Source organism: Argopecten irradians, chromosome 5, assembly GCF_041381155.1.
Source record: "Argopecten irradians isolate NY chromosome 5, Ai_NY, whole genome shotgun sequence".
NCBI classification, from domain to species: domain Eukaryota; kingdom Metazoa; phylum Mollusca; class Bivalvia; order Pectinida; family Pectinidae; genus Argopecten; species Argopecten irradians.
The window spans coordinates 42,366,983-42,380,620 of NC_091138.1; the positions used below are offsets into that span (position 1 = coordinate 42,366,983).

General features: G+C 37.2%; 2 protein-coding genes across 2 annotated transcripts; both read left to right on the forward strand.

The window, feature by feature from the left end:
• Positions 1 to 3,465: 3,465 nt before the first annotated feature.
• On the forward strand, positions 3,466 to 3,969 carry LOC138324427 (uncharacterized). Its single transcript, XM_069269492.1, has one exon. It carries the CDS (start codon positions 3,466 to 3,468, stop codon positions 3,967 to 3,969), a length of 504 nt encoding a protein of 167 aa, XP_069125593.1.
• Positions 3,970 to 4,332: 363 nt separating this feature from the next.
• On the forward strand, positions 4,333 to 12,128 carry LOC138323917 (spermine oxidase-like). Its single transcript, XM_069268854.1, has 3 exons — positions 4,333 to 4,718; positions 8,945 to 9,106; positions 9,507 to 12,128. Exons 1-3 carry the CDS (start codon positions 4,594 to 4,596, stop codon positions 10,663 to 10,665), a joined length of 1,446 nt encoding a protein of 481 aa, XP_069124955.1. The 5' UTR covers positions 4,333 to 4,593; the 3' UTR covers positions 10,666 to 12,128.
• Positions 12,129 to 13,638: the final 1,510 nt, after the last annotated feature.

A 13,638-nucleotide genomic window follows, 5' to 3' on the forward strand; every position in this document is an offset into this window, starting at 1 on the left:
AATTGAGGGAGGGGGTGATTGTCATGGAAACCAGGTACATGTTAAGTGAAAAGGAAAATAAATTATTTAGATTATTTATGTTCAACCCCAGTCAGATGATGTTATATATAGGGATGCCTAATGTTTTGCATATGATGTGGTTTCATAACCGGCTACCATGACAACCTAGCTAACAGATGGTTGGTCAGAATTTAGATTTTATGGGATTAAAAGGATGACAAATATAATAGTTATAGTTACAAGAATATCGTGTGTCATTTAGTTGCCATGGTTACCAAATAAAACGCAGAAATGAGCATAGATGGAATTTGTGAATGGATCATAGGTAATTTTTTTATCATTTTTTTTTTTTTTAATTATCATTGATGAGCTGGTCGGGGCTACTGGTAGCCATTGGTTTAATGTTCATTTCTTCGGGGACGTGGAAAATATGGAGATCATAAGGCTTACCTTAAACATATTTTCACGTTTGTCTTATCATTATGATCACGTCTTTGTTTCCCTGTCTTTTCCAAATGACTGAGTCAAGCAGGCACTGGCGACGTAAACAACAAGAAGACTATATGCAGACAAATAATTAGCAAGAGAAAATTGGAACTTAATATTGGGTGAACTATGAGCATGTACAAACGAAAGCCAACATTCAACAGTTAAGGTAAAAAGCATGACGGCAAGTACAATAAGCCACCAATAAGCCACTATATAGGGAACAACCAACTAAATAAAAAAAGACCTTGATACGTTGAGATTTAGGTTCAAAATATCAATTTTGATAATGAATATGTAAAAATATTATAATTTCAGGATTATTTTGTGCAAAATGCGCCTTATTTCAATATAGCTACCCTGGTTGGAGTTTGAGCAGAAGAACTTTTTTTTTCTATCTAGTACCTAGACTTTAATTATAGAACACAATAGCTAACTAATATTCATTTGTTTTAATAATACAATACAAAACTTCAACAAAGTTTAAAACTGTGGTCTATGTAAAATTATTTAGTTAGTTAATAAATTGTTTTCTATTATAATGCCAGCAAGCGATATAAGGCGAATAGCTAACCAAGGCAATAGACGAGTATGCTCCACTGCTGATAAACAGTATTTTCCCTATCAAAAACAGGAGTAGACGAATCAGTATTTTTCTTCAGTTACAAAAGTTATTTGGTTGCAATCCATGCAGAACTCTATGACAAGTAGCGATTTAAAGGATTTACCTCTATTTCCCCTATTGCGCCCCGCCCCTCCTGCCCCCGTGGGGCCAGAGCCAAAATTTATACAAACTCTGTTCCCCTTCCCCAGATGATGTTTCTGGCCAAATTTGGTTGCAATCCATGCATAACTCTATGACAAGTAGCGATTTAAAGGATTAACCTCTATTTCCCCTATTGGGCCCCGCCTCTCCTGTCTCCCCCCCCCCCCCCCCCGGGGGGGGGGGGAGGGGGAAGGGGGAGGGGGGTTTCAGAGCCAAAATTTATACAAACTCTGTTCCCCTTCCCCAGATGATGTGTCTGGCCAAATTTGGTTGCAATCCATGCAGAACTCTATTACAAGTAGCGATTTAAAGGATTTGCCTCTATTTCCCTTATTGGGCCCCGCCCTCCTGCCCTCCCGGGGGGGGGGGGGGGGGGTTCAGAGCCAAAATTTATACAAACCTTGTTCCCCTTCCCCCAATGATGTTTCTGGCCCAATTTGGTTGCAATCCATGCAGAACTTATATGACAAGTAGCGATTTAAAGGATTTACCTCTATTTCCTCCAATTCGGCCCCGCCCCTCCTGCCCCCGGGGTGTCAGAGCCAAAATTTATACAAACTCTGTTCCTCTTCCCCCGATGATGTTTCTGGCCAAATTTTGTTGCAATCCATGCAGAGCTCTAGGACTAGTAGCGATTTAAAGGAAATGTTGACGGACGGCAGGACGGACGACGGACGGACGGACGACGGACGCCGCGCCATGACATAAGAAAACCACGAACTTACATTAAGAATCCATAAATCATATTATACTACATTTGTATATCTTTTTCAATATTTTAATTAATTTAATATTCACCAAAAATTTCAAGAAATATTGCCATATAACATTGTAAAAATGTTTAAAATAAATCCTTACTAAATATTCTCTCTTGTACCAATTTTCACGTGAATGAGTGGAGGATTTTATAGACTGCAAGATACCAAACAGAAAACTCTGACCGAGTGCACTTAAACGAACATTATTATCAGAACATTGGAGGGACTCTTGCATAAATTTCTGAGCGAGACTTACCTTAATTATAAGTAAATTGATAAGTAAAACCTGAATTGAATAACCTCCTGGGTCACCTTTCCCCCGACCTAAATCTGTTTAAAATCGGCTGTTTGATACTCCGCTAACTTCGTGCCTCCCACGAAGTTAGCGGAGTATCAAACAGCTGATGTTAATCAGATTGCCCCGACCTTTGACTTGATTCTTCCTTGTTACACTCCTTATCAACAGAGAAAAAATCTTATTCTTTGTTCTTACTTCTTTTCATAGAGAATTTGGCACCGTGCCAATAATAACCACGCTCTGGTGATTTATCAAATTGACCAATCAAATTGACTATACTACCAAGACACATCCCACAAAACCGCTTACATTTCGACATTCAATCCATCTGTTCACAACTCGTGATCCAAAAAAAGACGAATAAATTTGAGATCTTATCTTTTAAATATTCTTCCAAACGCCTCACTTTTGTGGCCGTGAGTTTAAGCTTCGTTGTTATATGGAAGCTTTGGTTTCTGCTCCCTTGTTGAGACACACCATTAAACTTTAAAAGTGTAATAGTTTAAAGTGAGAGCTAACTGGTTCTGGATTAGCGTGGTTTCTTTACAACCAGCAGCAGAGTAAACTCAATCAACTAATTAATTATACGTTAATTAACATCACAATTCCATACAAAGCACTATATTATAATTAATTTTTCTTTGTTTTCATACCAAATCTGGCTTTCTGATTGGCCAATATTTTTTTGCATACCACTATGAAAAAAAAATCCGAGAATGGCGCGAAACCCCGACATTATCGTGACGTCACAATAGAGACATTGACATTGCGTATTAAACCACTATAATGTTACATTTAAACATACTTCATTTTATCAAATAGAGTATAAAATTAATTATAAGTATTGATGTCACTATTTTCGCTACGCGGATTCACACAGTTTGCAAACAATTTTTTTTGATACCCCGATAAAATTAAAAAATAGTGACATCAATGCTTAATTGATAAAGACCTTATACCTGGAGATTGGCAGATCTCAGGGAAACCATGTTTATACTATTAGTCAAGATGGCATCGCAACACCAGTACAAAAAGTAGAGTCGAAAAAGGACTTAGGGGTGGACATTGACCAAAACCTGCAGTTCTCAATTCATGCCAACTCGTCAAGCTTAAAGGCCAACAAAATCATCGGTTTAATGTTTAGATCATTCTCGTATATGAGCCCTCAAATGTTCCTGGCATTGTACAAATCACTTATTCGTCCACTTGTGGAATACGCAACACCAGTATCCTCACCACACCTGGTCAGAGACATGACCGTCATTGAAAACGTGCAAAGACGAACAACAAAAAGGATACCGTGTTTAAAACATCTACCCTACCAAGATCACTTAAAGAGTCTGAGTCTGCCAACACTTCAATATCGTAGAGAACGAGCAGATATCATCCAAACCTACAAAATTCTAAATCATTTGGACATACTGAACGTTGACTCACTGTTCGATGAAATTGGACGAATTTCAACAAGGGGGCACTCCAGAAAACTATATAAAAGGCAATTTAGACTGGGAAAATCAGGCCACTTCTTCAGCAACAGAGTTATCAACATCTGGAATTCTCTACCAGAGGAAGTGGTGTGTTCACCATCTCTTAACACCTTCAAGTCAAGACTCAATAAGTACTGGAAAAACCACCCAGCAAAATTTCAACCATCTTTCTGACAAAATTATACAAATCGGGTGGGGAAAAAATTACTCACAGGAATGGACAGCAAACCCTGTGATATTCTAAATCCACGGAAGCTTTTTAACCTGTGTTTTTATCAGTGTCTGGCACTTACATATATGTGTCGGTATCTCATTACTATGAGATTAAGTAACAATGTGTATATATATATATATATATCTCCTGTTCCCTTAGCAACGGAAAAGGATTTCAACATTAATGAAATAACTGTATATACATTATATTAAGCAACCGGAAGTCCATAGTACGCGTTAGGAGTACACTATGTCATTGTTTGAAGAAACTTTAATACATCTCCATAAGCTAGCCTTAGCTTACCAACGATGTCAACCATTTGACGAAGTATATATGCCAACACTGTAACAGTGCTTTCAGTCATTTGATTATTTTGATATAGGCCTACAAAATTAAAGACAACTTTAAAAAGTGTGTAACAAAATCTTCGGAGAAAATAACTGGTACACAATGTGTTCAGAGAACACCTGGACTCTTTATTCATACACTTGGTATCCTATTCGTACTTAATACAGTTTGTACTGACGTACACCTCGACGCACACCACTTCATACCACGCCAGATCACTTCGTCGAGCAGACAACATGTCGGAGAGAGCCCAGCATCACCAGGTTCTGGTTCTGGGGGCAGGGATAGCCGGGGTGGCTGCCACTCACTTCCTCAAAGAAAATGGAGTTACAGATGTCGTTATTCTGGAGGCTAGCCACAGGTGAGAACAAAATTAGGTCACTCCGTGACAAAAATGGACAACTACGATCCACGTGCATACGTTCCAAAATATATGTAGCAAATGTTGTTTCTCATGAATATTTGTCCATCTGAATAACAGACTAAATTGTATACACATTTGTTTGTTTCTATAGAATTTGATTTCTATATATACAGAGATATATACACATTCAATAACATAAATTTATCATGCCGATGGAATCGTGTATCCTGACTTCGGGTACATGTATATAAACTTCTAGTGGTTTTATAAGCTAAGATATTCCATATTTCCAATACTAATATGTAAATTATTGTCGCCATTTTCATACAATGCAGTACATACAATAGAATCAAGTCCCCCCGTAAGGCATAAGCATCTACTCATTTTTTTTGCTAGAGTTGTTTCCCTTCGCACACAGTAAGCACAACCTTGAAGATGAAGAAAACGATACATTTTAAGGAAAAAAATGGATAGTTTGTTCAAGGATACGTGTAATGAGTTTGAGATAAAAAAATATATAAAAAGATAGCTAATGAATATTTTGAGCGCAATGTCAAAGACACTTGATTTTCTGAGAATATGAAGATATTTACGATACATCTTTTGGAAAAAATATAGCTTGTTCAAGGTGCGCAATATGAGCTTTAGTTAAAACACAGTTGTGATGTCATCCATTGTCTTCCTGTACACTACAACAGAAACCACAGGCTTTACCTGCCGCTGTCCAATATGTTACCTTTAGCAGTCCATTATTTACCAGTAGCTGTCCAATAACTTAGAATTATGGACTATGAAAGGTAACATATTGGACAGCAACAGGTGGGGGTTTTCCGGTTTTAGTAGTGTTATAAATAAACAATGAATAATGAATACAAAATTCAAAATACATGTTTTTTCTCAAATATATTGCTACGAATTGTTATATTATGTAAATTTGAATGACTTTATTATTCCGCTAAATCCAAAATGATGACAGATTTAAAACGTATATATCAAACACTTTATTATAAAATGTACACATTCCAGCACAAAAAAATCTACTGGATCTATGTAATTTTGGCAACAATTCTTCTTGAATGACATTATAATGCACTTGAAGAACTTTGTGATTGCTTCTCAGAGTTGTGCATAATCGAGAAATATTAATATCCATCCTTTCCGTATATTGCACATCAATGTATATACACGCAGTACTAAAACACTACTTTTGATTGTTTGTTTACTTTATGGGTTCCGATCACTTACGATCTCTACTGTACACCCCTGGACTATCTCATAGTAAAATTGGAGGCAACAGAACATAGCAGATTATTTAATTCTTTAATGCACATTAAAAGAGCCGTATAACGGTACACTGTGGTTGACAGTGGCTTTGAATTTAGGCATCGCTCTTTGTAGTCTTCAAAGGATTTGTTTTGCTGGCCTGTGATCAATTGAGATTTTGTCCTCTGATCTGCCTTTCAGTTTTACTGTGAGATAGTCGAGGGGTATAGAGATCGTAAGTGAAAGGAACCCCTGAAGTATCGAGGATTGATCTACTTGTATGAGTTAAAGGCCCACTACCTTTCCGAAACGGTTTTTGATTTTTAAAATGGGAATGTAAAAAAGGATTAATAATTTTGTCGAGTGGCAAAAGTTAATAATTTAACGTTAATACTACACTTATTATCACCTCCTAAACAATTTAATTAAAATAAATAAAATGTTAATTTTCATAACGCGGGTCGTCTTATGTTTTCCCCCGTCGTCCTAAATACCGCGCGGTAGTTGACTATCACTGCGGCAGATGGTAAAACAGCGAAATGACTCCATAGTTATCATATATTACGCAGGAAATCTTGCATATGTTTGGTGTTGTGACCTCATCTTAGGCCATCGATATATTTTTTATCATTGGTACATCATGGTTACTGTGACAGTGATATTAACCCTTGGAATATCGAGGATGTGTGCATATGAACTCAGAATGTACTACAAGGATGGCCGACAATGTTTGTTTACGCCATGTAGATATTAATAACTAAACACCTGTTACGTTTTCATTGAATATTTTTAACACACATTCATTGGGACACAAAGGTTATCAAGCTTCACAGTCACGCGATAAGTTATATAGACATGTTTGGTTTGGACCATCCTCGATATTCCAGGGGTTACTATCACTGTCGTAATATCCACACATGGACTATTTTATAGTAAAACTGAAGACAAATATGACCAACCACAGGCCAGCAGAAGTTTTCTTTGAATATTACATAGAGTGATGTCAAACTTCAAAGCCATGCAGTCAACCACAATGTACCGTTATTCGATCCTTTTTATGTACATCAAAGAACCAATCATCCGTTGTTGCAGACATAATATATAGTGTTACTATGATATAGTCCAGCCTTCAGCTTTGCTATGATATAGTCCATAGGTGGATATCACGACAGTGATAGTAACCCCTAGAATGTCGAGGTTGGGTTTGTTTGCCGTCCCTCACATAATAAGCAATGACGAAAGTTCATGACACGGATGTTTGTTAGCTAATTATATCATCCTTTTAACATCTAAGGCCATTGAATATGGTCTCATTATCAATCAACATGCTGCTCGTTGTGCTTGCTTTTGTATTTTTGCCATCCTCGATACTCAAGGGGTTCCGTTCACTTAAGATCTCTACACCCCTGGACTATCTCATAGTAAAACTGAAGGCGGATCAGAGGAAAAAATCTGAACCAATCACAGGCCAGCAGAAGATTCCTTTGAAAACTACAGAGAGTGATGCCCAAATTCAAAGCCACACAGTCATCCACAGTGTACCGTTATAGGGCTCTTTTGGTGTGCATCAAAGAACTAAATTATCTGTTTGTTGCTTCCGATTTAACTATGAGATAGTCCAGGGTTGTAGATATCGTAAGTGACCGGAACCGCTGGAGTATCGAGGATAACCAAAATACTGAAGCAAGCACAACGCGCAACAAGTTGATTTATAATAACTGAGGATGTATTTTGGGAGGCTGCGGTATGTCCGTGTTGTGTCTCCTTGTGATAGTGGAAACTGATGCCCATTTTATAGTGCTATCCCACTGAATTATATACTACGTGTATAACTAAGACGCCGAACACCTCACCTATATCCCTAACATTATTCTTACAAAGGACAAACAGTTGTGGTTATCATTAACTTTTAAAAAAAAATCGATGTTTCTCACACAAGGTATAAAGACTTGCACTCATTGATAGATTATGCATCAAAACAAACGGCAGTACTAAATGAATATTGTGAGTCTGAGAAATGGACCGGGATAGTCTACACGGCCCAGTTGTTCAAGACGTGATTATTCTAATTAAGATAGAAAAATGCCTAGTTATTTAAAGATGCTCCACCGCTGACAAATGCTATTTCTAACGCTATCAAAAACAGGATCAGACGATTTGGTAATTTTTTCAATTACAAAATTTACTTATTTTACGCCATTATCACCAGGATGAAGTTCTGACTGCGCATGCACCAAAAGCAAAATAAATTATTTTGTATTTTTTTTTTTTTTTTTTTTGTTTTGTTAATTAGACACGATTAATTAAATACCAATTGTTGTTCAAATGGTGAGTACCATTTATGGTCTGTCGGCGGTGGAGCATCTTTAAGTTTTATAAAATCCTAAGAACGTCTTTACTTGCTGATTTCAGTGCAGATATAATCACAATTTTTGCAGCAAATGAGAACTGAAAATTACACTGATAACGTAACGAAGCTATTCATCGTTTGAACAACCGGACCTATAACGAATATACGTACCCGGCCCACTGTACCTTTTTAAAGACGACACCCTTAATATATCTAAAAGTCTTTTGAGCTACAAAATTGTAACTAAACCTGGCCCAGAGCAAACATTAGGAGCAGCCAAGTTACGATTTGACTACAGCCGGTATTCCACGCTTTCAAAATGTGAATGTATTCGTTTTCGGTTACTGAGCCATAGCCAATTGGCCAATTTAAACTTCTTTTTTTTTCTGTTTCCACAGTAACGGTTATAGAAACACATGGCTTCTTGATTTCTGAATTATGAACATTATCAAGTCATGCCGCATTTCCAAGTTGAGTTAATAACGGCAGTACTGCTCAAATGAATCGGTTTTTCAGCAAGTGCACTTGTTGATTCCAATTGGAGAAACAACGACCTTGCCATTTGACCTTTAGAAGAACAAATCGATTTCATGTTGTCTAAATATTTCAGAATTGGCGGAAGGATAAACACGGTCGAATTTGGTAAAACGTCTACCGGCGACAAGGCTCTTGTGGAACTTGGTGCTAACTGGATTCATGGCAGGGCCCATAATCCTGTATACCATCGGGCACTGGAAAGTGGGCTACTCGAACCGCTTGTTCTTCTTGACAGGTAATCACATTTTGTCATTGAAGCAATACCTACATTAACAGTTGGTTGATTGACTGGTTGGTTGTTTTATTTACATCTTATTGCACAGCAGTGGTATTTTCAGTAACAGCTAGGGTCACTTTACTTTCTTGCGACGTGTTTGTGTGAATTTCAGTATATTTTGGGAGGCTGTGGTATGTTAAATAAACTCGATAATTTGCTGGCCTCAACTGCTACTTGTTCATTGCACAGCAGTGGAATAACGTGCATAAAAAATGTAATTTTCCATCAACATTTATTTTGTACTATTGATAATTTCACAGGCACATTTCTTTATCATTCTGGTTTCAGACAATATTTGTCGATGGGAGATAACATTATCGAAATGTTATATTTATTGTCATGTTTTCAACTCATGCAGGATGGATGGCTATTACTACACGGAGGAAGGCAGGTGCCTTAGCAAGGAGCTCGGAGAAAAGTTATGGCGTCAATTCAATGCATTTGAAAAAGAAACCGGAATTTATTTCGATCAGAACATCGAGACTAGCTCTACCATGGCCGAATATTTCACAGAACGCCTTAATGACTTTATTGCGCAGTTTTCAGCAGACGACAGATCAGATCTTCAATTAATGGCTAATACTATGCTGAACTATCTGAGTTTTCATATTGGGGACAATCTGAAGTTTATATCGCTACAGTATGACGGGTCATATGAAGACATACCCGGAGGAGAGGTCAAAATCCCGAAAGGTTTCTTGGAGGTCGTTAAAACTTTCACTACAGATTTTGACACAGACACTGTTAAATTTGGAACAACAGTGACAAACATTGACTGGGACCAATCAAAACAAGGGTTACATCCTGTGAAAGTATCCTGTAGTCTGGTTGGCGGAGAGGAGAAAACATACACATGTGATCATTTGATAGTCACGTGTTCCCTCGGGGTGCTGAAGAAAGCAGTAAAAGACGTAACATTGTTTAGACCACAACTTCCTGTGGATAAACAGAAGTCAATAAGCAGATTGGGATTTGGAAAAGTGAACAAGATATTCTTGTATTACGAGAAGCCGTTTTGGAAACCCGGTTGCGCGAGCGTAAAACTTGCATGGTCCAGTAAATATTCTGATGTTGACGAGAAGAAGGAATGGTACAAACGTATATTTAGTTTTGACGAGGTGATGGACAACCCGTCAGTTCTGGTAGCTTGGATCAGTACCAGTGCTGCGCATCATATGGAGCAACTTCCGGAAGCGGAAGTAAGTAAGACATGCACCGCCATCTTGCGTCAGTTCCTGAATAACCCGGACGTACCCGAGCCTACCAGTATATCGAGGAGTACTTGGTGCTGTAATCCGCTCACACTGGGATCCTACTCATACATAAACATGGACTCAACTCCGGCAGATTTCAACACGATCGCGGATCCACTATTTAGCAAGGATGGGAAACCGATTGTTCAATTTGCAGGAGAAGCAACTCATCCAAGATGGAATTCCACAACACATGGCGCTCTCGACTCCGCCAGAAGGGAAGCTGATCGACTTACGAAGTTTTTTACAAATCAAAAAGTATAAAAGGAAGAAGCCGTCTATTCCTTAAATAATCAGGGATAATTTTGAAGGTAGGAAGCAACTTCGTTAGCCAAGATTACGATACTTTCATTGAAACCCTTGGCAGATATCTCGCGTCAAAAGGAAGTTCCTGTTTTCAAATTCTGATTAGATGCTGTTAAGTCCAGCAGACCAATTAAACGCGTTTTCTGTGTGTCAAGAACACTGAACAGAAGTGATGGAAATTATCATTGAGGCATGCCATCCAGCGTTAATCCAGCAGGTGGTTTTAGTGCTATGACTTCAATTTTGACGTGAGGTTTGCCAAGGATTTCAGGGAGAGTTTCGTACTTAGTAGCCTTGGCTAACGAATTTGGATAGGAATAAACATAACGCACAATAAATATTACGGCGAAAACCGTATCACGTTTGACGCCATATGTGGTGAAGAGAATAGCCAGATTAAGTGTTGTGTTGTCTTTGGTAAGGGTAATAGATATTGAGAAATTGTTAAAATCTTGTCAGGAAAGAAAATTTATTCCATAGTATTTGTGGCAAAATATTGATTTTTAGGTCCCTGACCATAGGTCATGGTGATCTATTGCGATTGTCTTTTGTCCGTCCTCGTGCGCCGTCCGTCGTACAAAACGTTGAAATCATTTCCTTGTGAACACGATAACGAGTAAATATGCACCAAGTTTAATGAAATTTTGTATGTAGACCTATTAGATCTATGTTCCTATTTCGTGGGCAAAAGACATCAGTTGACTTGTAAATGACATAACTAATTTGTGTCAAATATCAGGTGACCGTTAAGGCCCATGGGTCTCCTGTAACCTTCAAGTTGGAAATCATTGACTATATTTTAACTGTATGCGTACTTATTTGTGACAAAATCTTGATTTTACCTCGAAAATGTGTGAATTACAACAGTAATGTGTATCATTGATTATTTTTAGTGTACTCATCGGGTGAAGTTTTTATATTGACATATTATATATGATTTGTAACTTGCAAGATAGCCTGTATCAGACGGAATAAAAGCATAAGAATTTGGGTAATTTCCTGATGTTTTGTGTGGTGGTGGTGGTGGTGGTATTTCCGGTATTTCGTAAGATATAGTGAGAAATGCTAATGTTTCATATGATGAAGACTAAGGAGGCGGAAGAAAGCTGGAATACCAGCAGAAAAATCACCGACCTCATCTAAGATTCGAACTGGAAACCCACAGTATGACGGCTAGTGGTAATATGTCAGAACGCCCGAAACTTAGCCACAGCGTTTTATTCGGGGTACTCCGGTTTGGGAGGTGGAGGAAAACCGGAGTACACTGAGAATGGGAGCTTTCAACCAATCAAATCAAGCCGTTCGGGGTTGATAATTCTAAGTAATACCTTATCAAAAATACACCGTGTTTGAAATATTATAAAACCAACACTCCATATTTAAGAAATAATTTTATTGTAAGAAATATATATGCTTAAGACATCGTCACAAGACATCATTGTTATCAAGATAATCTCATAATATCGATACACGGAATATTTTAAAGCATAAGAAATTATACCAGGTCAAGTTTTCCTGATGTTGTGGTGTGTGGTAGGTGGTATTCTGGTGGTATTTTTTGCGGTTTTTCGAAAAGAATAAATAGTGAGAAATTGCCAATGTGTCATATGATGAAGACAAAGGAGGCCGAAGAAAGCTGGAATACCAGCAGAAAAATCACCGACCTCATCTAAGATTCGAACTGGAAACCCACAGTATGACGGCTAGTGGTAATATGTCAGAACGCCCGAAACTTAGCCACAGCGTTTTATTCGGGGTACTCCGGTGTGGGTGGTGGAGGAAAACCGGAGTACACTGAGAATGGGAGCTTTCAACCAATCAAATCAAGCCGTTCGGGATTGATAATTCTAAGTAATACCTTATCAAAAATACACCGTGTTTGAAATATTATAAAACCAACACTCCATATTTAAGAAATAATTTTATTGTAAGAAATATATATGCTTAAGACATCGTCACAAGACATCATTGTTATCAAGATAATCATAATATCGATACATACTGTAAATGAACAAGTAATAAGTAATATATTTTATTTTAGCGGTCCTCGTACTGTAAGAACCCCGCTAAATAAAGATTATACCAGATCAAGTTTATCTACATTGTTTAATGTGGTGGCTATCTATCTCAAGCGTCTAGCCGGTTATTCTCGCAGGTCAAAATTTTCGCGGTTTTCAGGAAAAGAAAAAATAGCGGTTTATTAAATTTTTGCGATCTTGCTTTTATTTTTATTCATGATTTAATGATTTCTTAACATTTCGCGGATCAAACTTTCGCGATCATTACAAAATCGCGAAATTGTGAAAATATTATCCACACGAAAATAACCGGCTAGACACTAAGTGTGCATACAGAAATAAGATGTAAATGTGACAGTACTGATATACAGAACGAGTTTATTATGTCTCGGAATGATATATTACCGGCAATAATGAGTTTATAATTACATGTACTATGTGATATAATAATAACAACATTGAGTAGGATTAATGAGTAATTAATTTAGATAATATATATATATAGATATAATATCATGTACATAAATATCGATAAAGAGGAGACAAATTCATTCGTAAAAAACCTTATGATCTGCATCATATATATGCATTTCATCTTTGAAAACGCTTTCAACTTTTGTCGATATAAAATATACAAAGCAAAACATAACAGAAAAAAGCAAAAGTATTACTTCTATTCATAATACTAGTTTTTGATGAATCCAACATATTTCCATATACCCATGTAAACAATATAATTTAGTCTTGCATGTAACGAGCATTTTCATTGGTTTAAAATTAGCCAATAAAGGAAAAAATGATGTTGCCGTTTGTTACGTTGCTTCTGATTGGCTGGTATAATGACGTAATGATTTCATAGAGGGAAAAAAAAGTCATTCGTTAATTTGGAATTTTGAAGCGATTATCCATAGTA

What these genes read in the sequence shown, in the direction of transcription:
- LOC138323917 (XM_069268854.1), top strand. Translation starts at nt 4,594, where the DNA reads ATGTCGGAGAGAGCCCAGCATCACCAGGTTCTGGTTCTGGGGGCAGGG. An exon ending in ATTCTGGAGGCTAGCCACAG is followed by an intron (nt 4,719 to 8,944) that starts GTGAGAACAAAA and finishes TAAATATTTCAG; the next exon opens with AATTGGCGGAAGGATAAACA. An exon ending in CCGCTTGTTCTTCTTGACAG is followed by an intron (nt 9,107 to 9,506) that starts GTAATCACATTT and finishes CAACTCATGCAG; the next exon opens with GATGGATGGCTATTACTACA.
- LOC138324427 (XM_069269492.1), top strand. Translation starts at nt 3,466, where the DNA reads ATGAGCCCTCAAATGTTCCTGGCATTGTACAAATCACTTATTCGTCCA.